The sequence below is a fragment of the Gallus gallus genome, chromosome 18, assembly GCF_016699485.2.
Source record: "Gallus gallus isolate bGalGal1 chromosome 18, bGalGal1.mat.broiler.GRCg7b, whole genome shotgun sequence".
In the NCBI taxonomy this organism is placed as follows: domain Eukaryota; kingdom Metazoa; phylum Chordata; class Aves; order Galliformes; family Phasianidae; genus Gallus; species Gallus gallus.
The window spans coordinates 7,702,080-7,715,519 of NC_052549.1; the positions used below are offsets into that span (position 1 = coordinate 7,702,080).

The 13,440-nt window shown below is 37.4% G+C and overlaps 1 protein-coding gene and 1 long non-coding RNA gene across 11 annotated transcripts in view; one reads left to right on the forward strand and one right to left on the reverse strand.

The window, feature by feature from the left end:
• Window positions 1-13,440, forward strand: part of LOC107052248 — a 54,338-nt gene that overhangs the window by 25,134 nt on the left and 15,764 nt on the right. The window lies entirely within an intron of this gene.
• Window positions 1-13,440, reverse strand: part of PITPNC1 (phosphatidylinositol transfer protein cytoplasmic 1) — a 70,852-nt gene that overhangs the window by 9,015 nt on the left and 48,397 nt on the right. For all 8 annotated transcript variants that reach the window (XM_015279981.4, XM_015279977.4, XM_415676.8 and 5 more), the window contains 3 exons: window positions 9,869-9,964; window positions 2,752-2,907; window positions 1,976-2,039 (listed from right to left, as the gene is read on the reverse strand). In XM_015279981.4, coding sequence (XP_015135467.1) covers window positions 1,976-2,039; window positions 2,752-2,907; window positions 9,869-9,964 — 316 coding nt within the window. The remainder of the gene's footprint in view (window positions 1-1,975; window positions 2,040-2,751; window positions 2,908-9,868; window positions 9,965-13,440) is intronic.

Here is a 13,440-nt window from a genome sequence, read left to right on the forward strand (position 1 = left end):
CTGTAATACATTTATCATTGAAAATGAAGTCTAAAATTTTGACCAAAATAAAACAAGAAATACCCTTAGCTAAATTTTTTTAACCTATTGTTTACTATTGCCTATAACAAAAGACAAGCTTATATGCCATGTAAATAACATGCTAAAGTGCATTTTGCCAGGCAGAGAACATGCTTTTTATTAGTAAGCAGCATTCTGAAAACAGGTTTTCTTAATAATAAAGCTAAAAGCAATTTAGTAAATTTAATGACAAAACACATTCATGCTTAGGGTAGCAGTAACAGTAATCAATCAGTAACAACAGTAACATACTATGTTTGATAACTGAATTTAATATACTAGTTACTTGATTTAGCTGACTTACATCATCTCAGTCTTCCTCAAACTTTAATTAAAAAGATATAATAACAGACACATGGAAGGCACACAGACTTTAAAAACGATATATTTGAAAATTCCCCTCCACACAAATAAACACATCAAGAACAGCATCATAAACATTTCACACATCATTCGTATTAAATTGCACTGATTGTATATAAGTTGGACCTCACTTATTTTGGGGAAAGAAATATTAGGTTTCTAGTCAGCAATTCTTACCACCTATTATTCTTAATGCAAAGAAGTGTAAGGGCAGAGTTATACTTTTGACAATGTGGTGTATAAAGGCTGCAGATAGCACAGAATCACCTACATTAAATTCATATCTATTTTAGTTAGTCCAGATTTTTTATGTTTTGTACATAACCTGAGAAGTAAGCACTAAAATCATGCTATATTATTTAGTAAGAAGACTCATTGTGACAGAACAATCCACAAGATAGTTGTGTACTCCAATATTTCTTTTGTGGAAAGAGTATATATATACGTATATGCATATATATATATACATACATACACACACATATACATGCACATATACTACTGAATATATTAAAAAATTGTATATGTCAATTTTTATGACCATTGCAGCGTAAGCTTTTTCATGCACTGTTAAATTTGAAAGAACTTCGTTATTTGAAAAGCAATTAATTCTATAATTTCAAAAAATGTGTTTTTGCTGGTTTATAAAGTCACTGGAGATGTCTGTGCTTACACCAGTTGGGGTAATCGGTTGTACTTCTGAGCAATACAGAATGACATTGTTCTGACTTTCATCCAAACTCAGAAACATTCTTACACATGAATGGCTCAAAATCATTTCCAGAAGATTAAGGAGGGTTTAAATAAGCTTTCTAAAGATATTCCCAAATAACTATTACATGCTAAGAGGGATGTTCTAAGTTAGAGAAACATGTATGATTATGGCTACGTCTTACAGAAAATCCATGCACAAAGGACAAGCCCCGTCAACTTATATAATAGTGTGTTATCTGTTTTGATATCTGGAATTACTCTACTACATGAAGCGTCCATTCCTACAGCTATGCATGGATTCAGTTTTCACAAGCAGCTGCTGTTGAACCAATCCTTGTGTTTTTTATATTTATGTTTATTTTTCACAAAGGATGTTAGGAGTTCTTTATTCTCCTTATTGCAATACATATTCACAACTTAAAACCTTCCTAAAAAGCTGAAACTGTGTTAGATCAGAGGCCCTAGGAGTTTGCAGTAAGGAAATAACTAAAAAGCTTTAATAAAATCTGCAAGCAGCTCTCCACATAGATAATTCCTGCCAGAAGCAAGAGATTCTACCTGCCTACGGTGCAGGATGACTGGACTGATGTTTATATTCTGAGATGCATGGGCTATAACAGCATCCTGTATGATGCCTACTGGCTGTCATAACACACAACCTACTCCTGTTAACAAGGAACCTGCTGCCAATGAGCTCTGTGTTCCAGCGAAACTGAAATTAGTTCTGGTTCTTACATGAACAACTTATGATGGGACCTGATGGCCTATGAAAACAAATGGAAATCTGCTTTCAATTGTGATAAGCTTCTCAAGTGGGTTTAATTTGCAAAATACTTACCATACCACTCATCAACCCAGGCAAAAGCCTGTCGGTGACCAATCAGGAGTATATCTCTGACCACCTGTGAAACAAGGAAAAGGTTAAATACCTTTGCAAAAATAAATCACTTTAGAGAAGTGCTGCCTTTCAGGAAGATTTAACGTGAAAAATATACTGTCAGTTTTATTGCTAAAAAGACATACTCTAGAGGGTCAAATACACTGGCTCTAAAATCTTGCAGTCCAATCTCCCACTTCAAGTGGAACTACTGCCAACACTGGATCACATCAGCATGGCTACCACTAGCATGGGAAGCCACTTGTTATGTACAGAATACCATAATTTTTGGGTAAATAGACTGAAATCCTTTTTCTTGTTAATTCTTCACACATGTAGAAGGTCAATAGTTTGAAAAATATTACAATTTGGCTGCTATGCTATTAATGAATCTTTCTTTTTTTTACTAGACTGACTGGAAAACTCTCCCACTACCTGTTTTTTAAGAAACACTGTCCATCATTGCTACTTGAATGCTACTCATTCATACTTACAAATACGTGAGCTCAAATTTATCACAGTATTGAAAGCATTACTGATAGTTTTTCTCAGCCTTAGACCTGAGCAACTTCAGGCTTTGTGAAGTTTCTACCCAGAGATGAACGCTTCAGCTCTACTTTCAGACCTTGAAAAAGATTCAGCTGAGCTTGCTGCTTCCAGCAGTCATAGTTATATTCCTGTGCATGACACTACTCGAGTTCTGCTTATGTGAAGGTAACAGTTCCTGTTTCACTCACCTTGTGTACAAATTGTTCTACCCTGGTTTGAAGTCCCCAGACTTCAAATTTCACAGTCACAAGTTTGTAGGAACACATAATTGGCTGATGGGTGTCTCTCCAGCCTTCTTTTAACTGGCCTCTCCCAGTCTTCTGTGACTTGAAATATTTAGGATCCTGCAAAACAAAGAAAACACATGCAGAGATCCTGGAGAGTAAGCCCTGTTTGTCAGGTTGCTGAAGTGTTTTGATAAGATAAAATATGAAAACATGCTAATAAACATTATGAAAAAGTAATATAAAATTGACTTAAATAAGCACCAGGATATAATAAAATCAAATCCTTTCTTTAATCCAACAGCCAGTGAATTGATGGCATTCTTGGAAGATGCTTTGAAGCTCATTTGATCTAGGACATTTTCTGCTATAGGAAAATATGTTATTGCAAGTCATTCCAAAGCAATGCACTCCAAGTGTTATTTATGGCCTCTGGAAACAATGCTACTCCTTTAGAACTTGTTTCTACACTGCTCCCCCACTGTGACTTGCTTGTCTTCATGAAATCATGTCTACTTTAAGCTTTGACATGTCAACAGGACAGGACCATGGCTGATTAAGACCCATTTGCAGTTTTAACTGATAGTGCAGATTCAGATGACCAGTCAAGTACGAAACTCCTGCAATTTAGCCATTTCTATCTACAACCGAGTACGGTATGTTTGGGCACCTTTGGGCACTGTGATAAATAGAAGAGAAACAGAAAAAATTGTTAAGACTACTGCAATTTTAATTTTTTTCCATGCAGTTTGATCTTACATATCAACCAGCACCACTCCTTTTTTCTAGTGTGCACAGTTAGCTTCTGTTCTATTTCATAAACTGCAGCTCTGTCATTAAAGCTCCTCTACAAAGTTCTAATGAGGTGACAGGCTTCTTTCTCTGTGAAAGACATCGGTTTTATTGCTGACACATTCTTTTCTAAATAGAAACTTTAAACTTGAACTCTAATAGGGTTTCAATGTTAAATTACCATAAAAAACAATTCAGCGTCATCATATATCATAGCAACATACCACTGTATATCAAAACTCATAGTCACATGCTGTTGCCATTCTTCTCACTCAATAAAGCTTGACCTCAGATTGATCTAGATATTTTCTGGTTGAAAGGGCTGTTTTATAGCTGATTACTGCCTGAAGCAAGCAATATAGTAATAATAATAGAAAGCAAAAATAAAAAAGGAAGAACTAAGATGCAAAATTCTTCTAAATGGTTCCATGAATAAAGAAATAGATTACAGAAAGTAACATTTTAAATATTCCTACTAAATATTACAGAGTAAAATAAATAGGCATCTCTTTATAAAAAGGAAAATAACAAGGAAATAGTTTTATGTATGGAAGGAACTGCTGTTTCTTACATACACACACAGTAATGGAGTGATGATGCCACTGTATTGATTAAGCACTTTGGATACACCTTTTAATAACACTGAGTGTTATGCAGGGATACTCTATATCCCTTCTATGATAACCAGAGCCATAATGGAATAGCTTCAGTACAGTCCAAAGGGATTAATGTAATGAATTTGAGTCAATACCAATTTTTCAAAATTTATAAATAAAAACTAAACAATGAACAGCTACCCCACGTGACTGCTAAGCCGTGCACAAGACCTGTATCTTGTTCAGCTGCAACCACCCTCAGGGCGCTATGAAAAAGGAAGTTCTGTTTCTCTTTATTTCTTCTTTATAAAGCTAATGGAGCAGACAGGTGGATTCATAATCAAAATCCCTCTTAGGGTGGTGATCTCCAAACAACCCAACTATTGCAATGCAGTTCATCCATGATATCACTCCTAGTGCCATACCTTTAAGAGTGCACAGAGATGGATGGCACCTTTACTTCCCTTAACCGTGCCCATTTTTCTAGAAGGACGTGATGTATAGTCTCAAATGGGCTGGACAGTTTCAGGCAAAGAGACAGGCAACGACGGACAGTCTGGACAACTTGTATCTAATAGCTTTAATAAAAATTCCTGTCTTTCAGAAAACATTAAGATAATGGTACTAAAAAACTGCAAACAGATGAACAGAAGCCAGGGAAAAAAGAAAAAGAATTCACAGAAATAGATTTCCAGACTGTCGTATGAAAGTTGAAGATGTTAAAGATTCTACTGAGTGCTTGCTCAGGTGAGCAACACTCGATCCAGTGGGAGCTGCATGTAAGATGGTACAGGTTGAGCAGCACAATGTGAGACACACGGCCATATCAAGCAGAGTGAACTTGGCAGTTTGATCTCTTGGCCACTGATTCAAAAACCGTAACTGGTATACAGAGCAGAGTCATCATAAGCAAAACTAACAATTGGTCTTTTTACCCAGATGGTAAAAAATTAAGTGCTTAAAAGAAGTCTCAGACTATTTTAGAAAGACACAAATTCTGGCCCAGAAATTGCTCATGCTGTGGTTCATACAAGGAAGTATTTAGGGGAAGAATTTCTATATCTGTACTTATACCTTTTCTAGGCCTCTGCTATTGGACACTAGGCACATCCCAAGCCACAAACACCTCTGATATGACCAGGACTGCTAACATGCTGATCAGTATCTGATCTCATTGAAATCAGTGAGAACTCGGACCCAGAATGATCTTATGTGCCTAACTCATTGCTTTGAAGTGTTAGATTAAGATTTACAGCAAAGAAACCTATCTTCTAAAAAAAATGAAGCACCCAAAGAATATGGCCTCAAATCACTATTTTCCTCTTATTTTGTCTGCTGGTAAAATCCTCAATCTGTTTTAAATATAATGGCATAGCAAAAATCTTTTTGTTTAAATAACCTTCCTGTGCTTTTACCAGACCCAATTTACCAGGAAAGCCCATCTGGCAAATCCTTTTGCTAAAGAAGGGCAAAACCTACTCGGTATTTGCAATGCATTATTGCCAGGTGTGGAAAGATTTAAAAATAGCACTTCTGCTAACATAGCAGAAACATCATTACCTGTGAGCTGGGCTTACTTGAGAATAAAACGTACAACCACAGTGAAATAAAATAAAAGCCACAGTGTGATGGGCATGGTTTCAAACACAGCACTTTCCCAATGCTTCTTTCTTAGGCCTCGTCTGGCAGTTTGTGACAGCACACTTACTGTTGGGGAATCCATTATTTTGTATTTAGCATTTATTTACTCAGTGCCCCTTGTGAACTGCAGATGTTATGGGCAGCAGATGTGGAACTGTAGCCCGTTTTCCAGAAGGCAAACACTAACGCGGAAATATGGCATTGGCTTGTAGTAATGCCTTTTCAGGTTTACAGCTGAAATCCTATTTTTTTTTCCTTAAAGTTATATAATTAAATACATTTGTTGCTGATAGGAATATAACTCCAAAATCTTAATGAGTATACTTGTCATTAGCTAATGCTGTGACATCAGCATCACGATTTAAAGGCCCCACACATAATTTGTTATTTTCAGAGTCCTATCACAATCTATCCCACCAACATGCTTTTGAAGTTCAGTCCTTTTTTCCCCCTCTTTAAGCTGAAGATGATTTTGTTTGATCTTGAATTTCAGAACCATTCCTTCATGGTTTTAATACATGTGATCTGGCACTCCACCACCCAGCTACAGTGCTTGGGTTTTGGATTTCAGCTCACACAGCTTAGTGCTGCGGAAAGATTTGTTGATGTAAAGGCACTACTGTAGAGATTTATGAGGAGTCACTTTTTAAATACATTTTCTCTTTTCTTAATTTCCATAAAAAGATGCTTTCTGCAAGAGCCAGCTAAATACTCCGGGACTGTGAATACTGGGACCGTTCTGAGGTTAAAATATGATAATCCAGTCAGCCTTTATGTGAGCTCACACTGACGTTAGTCAGTAACAGAGCATTTTCATTTGTTTTGTCTGAACCACAGTACTGAAATGTTACTCACAGTGGGGACTGCAGCATCTGTATTATATCAGCTACCATAATCCTCTGGATCAGTGACATGACAGAAACTTTGTTATCTGCAAAGCACTGGACAGGAGTAAGCAGGACGTATTACAGTGCAGTTAAAATCAAAAAAGTCAGCAACTGAGGAAGAAAACTGCAGCAGCTGTATGAAATCTTTTTATTTGCAGGTAACTTAAAAAGTTTATTGCTAGTGCCCAATGCTCAACTGTTTTGTTATAAACAGGAAATGAAACACTGCCAATTCTGAGAACTTGAATATAGGAGCAAAGAACATGTTGCTCAGTGTCTCATGTCTACACTAGAAGTTTCATTTCAGCGAATGATTCACTTGAGGCCCCCTCTCACCCCTCAGCAAAGCTCAGCTTTGTTCTTTTCTACAATTCAGATAAACAAATAGGCGTATATGGAGAATATGTGATAGCTGGAGATACTTATTCACTGATGTTGAAGTCACAAGGAAATCATACAGATCCTCCTACCTGTAGGCGTCTTCATTCTTTATAAAAAAATAGATAATTCTATATTCAATGTGATATATACATGCAGATTTGGAAACATGACTTCTGAACATCTTAAAACTTTAAGGGGTTTTTAGGTCCATGGTCACAAAAAAAAGCTATATTTCAGATGTGGGGAAGTGGTAAGGACTTTGCTGGTAACTTAGTAATTAAAGTTTAGAGATAGCCATTAAGTCATCTGCTTCGGGGTACCCACATTTGTTGCAGTGATACCTCCTCCAGTCTTCCAAAAGGACAACACTTCTGACAGCAGAAGTCAGTCTGCCTCCATAGATGACAGAACAGGACTCTGTGCCTGTCTGTAACAGCTAACAAACTGTCCTCTGAATCATCATTCACCTGTCGATTTCAGCCCTTTGATGCAGGCACTGATGGATAAGCCCTCCATTCCTGAGGGAATTCAAATCACTCAGATGATTCTGGCCAAGATATTACTCAAAACTAGCAGTGGAGGTTCCTTTAAAGTATTCCTTAATGCAAAGCAACCTCTATTAAGCCTCCGTTAACTCTATTTTTGACTATTCAGTGTGATGCTAAGCATCCCTTGGATATCTCATGAACCTCCTGAAGAAACTGTAACGGGACATAAAATAAATATAGAGCTTATTTCTAGAAGGTGCTAAGGATGCTGACCCTGATACAGAGTTGCTTAATTTCAAGCAAGTGAAATGAAGAGATTACTACTATGCCTGATGTTAAAACCATTCTCACTGGTCTTTCTGGATTAGAATCAGAACATTTATCCAGTGGGATCTAACTCTAAAATCCTGAGGATTGTACTCCACACTTAATCTTTAACGTATCAATTCAGATTAAATGATGCAAAACCAGCCAAATTATTGTTATTAGTGTAATTAAAATACCTTTTAGTTACCTCTGAAACCGTTATTTGGAAAATACAGAGCATTTCTCATTTACATAGAGTTACTTTTTTAATGCTGCTCTGATTAAAAACAGACAGAAATGACATTTAAAATAATTAAAAACCTTACAGTCCCTAAATTATGTAAAAGACCTCAGCAGAGAGGGGAATTTGGCTTCATATTCATCATATGGCAATATAAAGTGCAGTTTGTAAACTTCAGAAGATTTGGGATTCAGCTACCATTAATTCAATACGCAGTTAAAGGCTAAGGTGATTTCATTGCTTTGTATGAATTCTGAAACAGAATTTGGAAGCCATGGGTACAGAGAAAACAACAGATGCTGGTCTATTTTTGTTGTTTAAAATCATACAGAAGGTTCCATTTTGCTTGGAATAAGGTCTCTAGATTTGTCTCTGAAACACAACACACAGACTAAAATTCTTTCCTTCCAGTGAGGCTGTTTTTCTATACCTTTAGATTCATCATATGAAAATTAGGTCTAATGGTTGGCTACTAAAAAGGAGAAAGCTGAAAGCTAGATGTTACCTTCCTATTTACAATTTGTAGAAGTGCACATCCTGTTTTAAAGAATTCAGGCAAGATTTGTCACCTCAGAGTCAAATGCTGACGTGTTCAGTGGCAGGCAGTCATTCCTATACAGAACCAACAGACCAGGGAGTTCAGAAGAGATGATGATGGGACCAATAAGCTGGTTCATGAGGTGTTATCTAATTTTTGGTACATAGCAGATGGGTTTTATTATCCAAGAAAACTAATAAAATTACTTTTCATTCTACTGTAGACCCAATTTTCTTTTATGACCAGGACATAAAATCTGAAATAGGATCTATAAATAGAAGATAACAAGTACCCAACTATTTCTGTCTGAAAAGCATGCCTCCTATGGTATAGAAACATACTCTTTGGCAAGTCTTCATTTTCTAACCTAAAAATGACTGTGTAATCTCATATTGTACAGCCAAACAGCTGCCATACTCATTGCCAGCTATGAATATATACTTGGCTTCAGAGGCAAATCGTGTCTCCAAAACGAAATGCAAGCAGAGATCTGATCGTTTCTCTCCAGTTATTTATTCTGAACCACCGTTTTTCAACACTGATATTAAAACATTGAGACCTCATCTCCATTGGCATGGTTGTTACTGAGTTCAGAACAGTTAATTGTATTGACCTAAAAGAAACAGTCTGTTAAATGTACACAGGAGCAACTTTCAGGGGAATTTTAAGTGAGTGAACGTGCTGGTTTGCCACTGATGCTTTTTAGCAGACTTACTACATTATGTAGCGTGCTTCAATCCCCCTTGGTCTCATGTCACAGTTGCTCCTGAGCAACGTGAATAAACCCTACTCTCCCTGCAGCAGGTCTGTCCTTTGCTTTGGGCTCTGACACTTCACGCGGCATCACTTTGGGGTGGAATGCAAATTAGGAAACCAGTAACATTTAAAACTTCTCAGAGCTGCAAACACTTAAGTGAGCTTCATGATTTAAAGAAAAGTCCTATTCTACTTTGCATGAAAAGGTCTGGTACTGGTCACAAATTGACAACGATACAAAAGCATTTCAAAAGGTTGGAGAAGTCACCTGAAAAAGAAAGGGCCAAGCAGCCTATATTGAGAGTTTCCTGCCAGTTTCCCATCTAATCAAAGCTTCTAAAATACCACCAACCACAGAAATTTCACATCAAAATAGAACAGTTTTGAGTCTAATCAAGGCTTTACTGCAGCCTTGGACGTTCCCTTCATCTTTCCACAATCACTTTGTCTCTTACCTCTGATTCCTTGTAATAGCGCTCAGGAATTTCATCACTGGCAATATCAATGAAGCAGACTTCTCGTTCCAGATCTTTGGCTTCATTGTCAAAAATCTGCAAGAGTTAAAGAAACGTGACACTAACAGAGCACACTGAAAATTCACCTGGAATAACGGCTATAAACCTCCTTCAGTAATTTGTGCAACAGAACGCTTTCACATTTCCACTTGCACAGATGTTGGTGTAAAGCATTACAACGTCTGTGTGGACACAGTTACTTTCTGCAGCCATCGCAGGCACCACAGCATATGCAAGCAGGAAAAGGGAAGAAAATGGATGTCATCAAGATCATGCATAAGTAATGTGTTTCTAGACACGATCAACATCATAAATTTTGGAAATACTGGGCACTTGCATCTGCAGCACAGAATACTTCAGTGCCTGTGTCCGTAATTTAATTATTCAGGTGACCCATGAGACTTATACTTTGTATGCAGTACATTTCCACCCACGATGCTGGGACTCGGAAATACTGACTAGTTAAAAGACCATCAAGAATTAGTGCTGCAGAACTCAGGGAAGTTGCCCACGCTGTCAGTACCAAGCTAATAACGTGTTTTTCCCTTTGGGGCACAATGTTCTTTAACTTGTGTTTCTGGAAGCATAAATATTTTCTTTCTTTCTTTTTCAACTAAATGCAGTGAACACTTCACTTCATCCTAGAGGAACAGTTAAAAATACAAAATGCCAACACCCATGCAATGACCACAACACTACTTTGGTATTTCTGAAAGAAACAGAGTCTCCCATACAAAGCAAACTGGCAGAGCAGCTGGAAAGAAGAACAGTGCTCAGGAGATCGTTGTTCAAATAAACGAGCAGCTAAAGTTTGACTCCACAATTCTAATTCACTTTGGTAGTTAAAGTGATTCCATCTTTCACTACTGAAATGTAACAACACTGAATGCTTACTGAACTGGATATAAAATGTTTAAATATTTGAAACTGCAGAACAGAATGAAAGGAAACTCTGGACTGCTTCTATCTGTATGCTTACTTCACTTCTCCAATCCCTGTTTTGTTTTTGCAAAAAAATTAAGTTATTTGAACAAAGTTTGAGCTGAAGTGTTTTCCCTTCATAGCATTCTTCCATAGCACTGGGGTATTATTTAAATAGGTAATGTGTTTTATGTATATAAGTTGCTTTATGCATCCTTTTTTTCCCTAAGTGAACTCAGATATATAGAGCAGTATCTTGCAGAAATCAGCTCAGCTATTTCTGAACCAAGGTGCACTCCACTGTATACTCTGAGCTTCAAATAATGGAAATTTCCCTTAAATGGGCATTGCCAAGTCAGAGTAAGGCCCAAATCAGGATAGAGCTGAAATATAGCTCTAAAACTTGTAAGCAGATGCATAACTCTGCATGTTTACAAGGTCCTAAATTGGGACTGTTACCAACATCTCACCTGCAGACACACACCCTGCTCCATCATAGACTTGATCCACACACTGCACCTCCAAGTAACACAGTTTTACAGTGTTTTTCTCTCTTTAAGATGCTTTGACAGAAGTGGAGATGACAGATGCCTTTGCCAATCTGTCAAAACTGGGAGGAATTTTTCAGCTATATCAGCAATGCCTTATTTGCTGCTTAGGCCATCCCTGACCAACTCCTCCATTCCAAAAGTCTGCTGAATGACATTCTCGCTTCTCTTTGCTGGCAGAAGCTGCTGTCTAATCGTTTGTGCTTCTCCCCTTCTTAGATTGTCCTCACAAGATTTGCAGACAGATTTAATCTTTTCATTCTATCAGCAGTAGAAAATAAGAAGTAATTAGAGAACACGACTGATTTCTTCCTTAGCTGTAATTCTCTTATTGCCTCTCCTAGCCACATAATCTGGGATTCTCTTAAAACCTGCAGGGAGGATGGGTTTATTGTGTTGGTGATCAAAGAGAGTAGAGAAATTTAAAAGTTTTAAGGGAAAAGATTAAAAGCCATGAAAAGAAGCATAAGGCTCCCAATCTGTGTAACTGTATTTGCAAATGTGCAGAAAATGAATGGTGAGAACAGCCTGTGTCCCTATTATGATGATGAAGAAAGGCAGAATATTAAATATTGTATGGGCAAAAATTGGACAGGCTTTGTATTTGGGAGCCAGATGATTGAGATTGAAATACACAATCAAATGAAAAACAGAGTAACATTCAGGCTGAAGTCCTTTTGGCTGCTGTGGATTGGTTTTTCTGTTTGTGACAGCTTCTTTAAAAAACATTTATACGCTTCCGCTTTCTAAGAGGAATGAAAACTCATGAAGAGCATTGTTTGGATTAAATCACCTACAGAATGACAAGAAGTGGAAGAGAGGCCTTAAACAGGTCATCTTAAAAACCGTCAGGTTGTTCCTTTTGGGGAAAATTTGAACAAAGAAAAAAACACCAACCCCCCCTCAAAAAAACAGCTAGCAGATGATCCTAAGGATCACTCAAGGACACTGCAACAAATAAGAGCTGGTGCATTTGAATTTCTTTATTTTCTTCTTTGTGACCTACAACGACACATTCTACTACATACTTTGCTGTAACTTCTCTTTGCCTTGTAGCCAAAGCCAGAACAGAAAGCCAGGTTATGAGATGATGGTAAATCAACAGCAAATTCAATATATTTTCCTGCAAGCTCCGTTGCTATTTCTCTTATTTTCATCTTTAGGCTGAATTGCTGTCTTCAATCTCATTCACATGCAGCTGATCCAAGAGTTAACTCTCACAGACAACCACTGCAGCTAACCTGGCTTGACTATAAATAGTGAAGGCCAGACTCAGCTGTATCCATTCCTTACAGTCACTCTGGCAAACTCCTCATCTACACTGCTAGGACTCCCAGGGTCAAATCTGTGCTTGTTTGGTTTGGCTTTGTTCCATAATATATGAATCTCTTGTTATGGGTTTTGTTTTTTGTCATTGAAAGTAGAGGAGGTATCAGCTGGAATGCTGTGCTCTGCACATTTTTTACTTTTATTTTTGCTTAAAACCCAGCCACAAGGAGGTTCCGGTCAGAAGACTGTAATAAGGCAGAGAATTTGCATTTTAAGCACTACTGAAAAGGACAGAAAATTTCCTAGGGAAGCAGTTAAGCTCAACTTTGAAATAAAGACAAGTTGTTGGAGATGAAATTGATAGAGCAGCCAGAATAGAAAATCCAGTATTCTAAGGCTGTAAGACAGAAAATGTGCGTGCCTTTATCTGGAAGTTACTTTTTCCATCACCCGTGAGGTTTTGGGTGACAGATCTCTATGTTCTCGCTTGTTACGTTAGATCCAGGCAGTTGGCCACTGCTGAGAAATGCAGTAAAGGCGGAGAAATGAAATGGGTAACAGCTAAAAGGTTTTCTTCTAAAAAAAGCAGAGCATTTCTAAAAGAATTGCGGGCACATAATACGGTAGCAAACATTATTATCATCCCGGGTCCTAAGTCATCAGACACCCATACCTATCTACACACCAACTTAAGCCAAAATGATGCCATTGTTCAATACACAGCACGTAAATGCAATTTACTGAGATGTGAACTTCAATTATAAGTCAAATTCC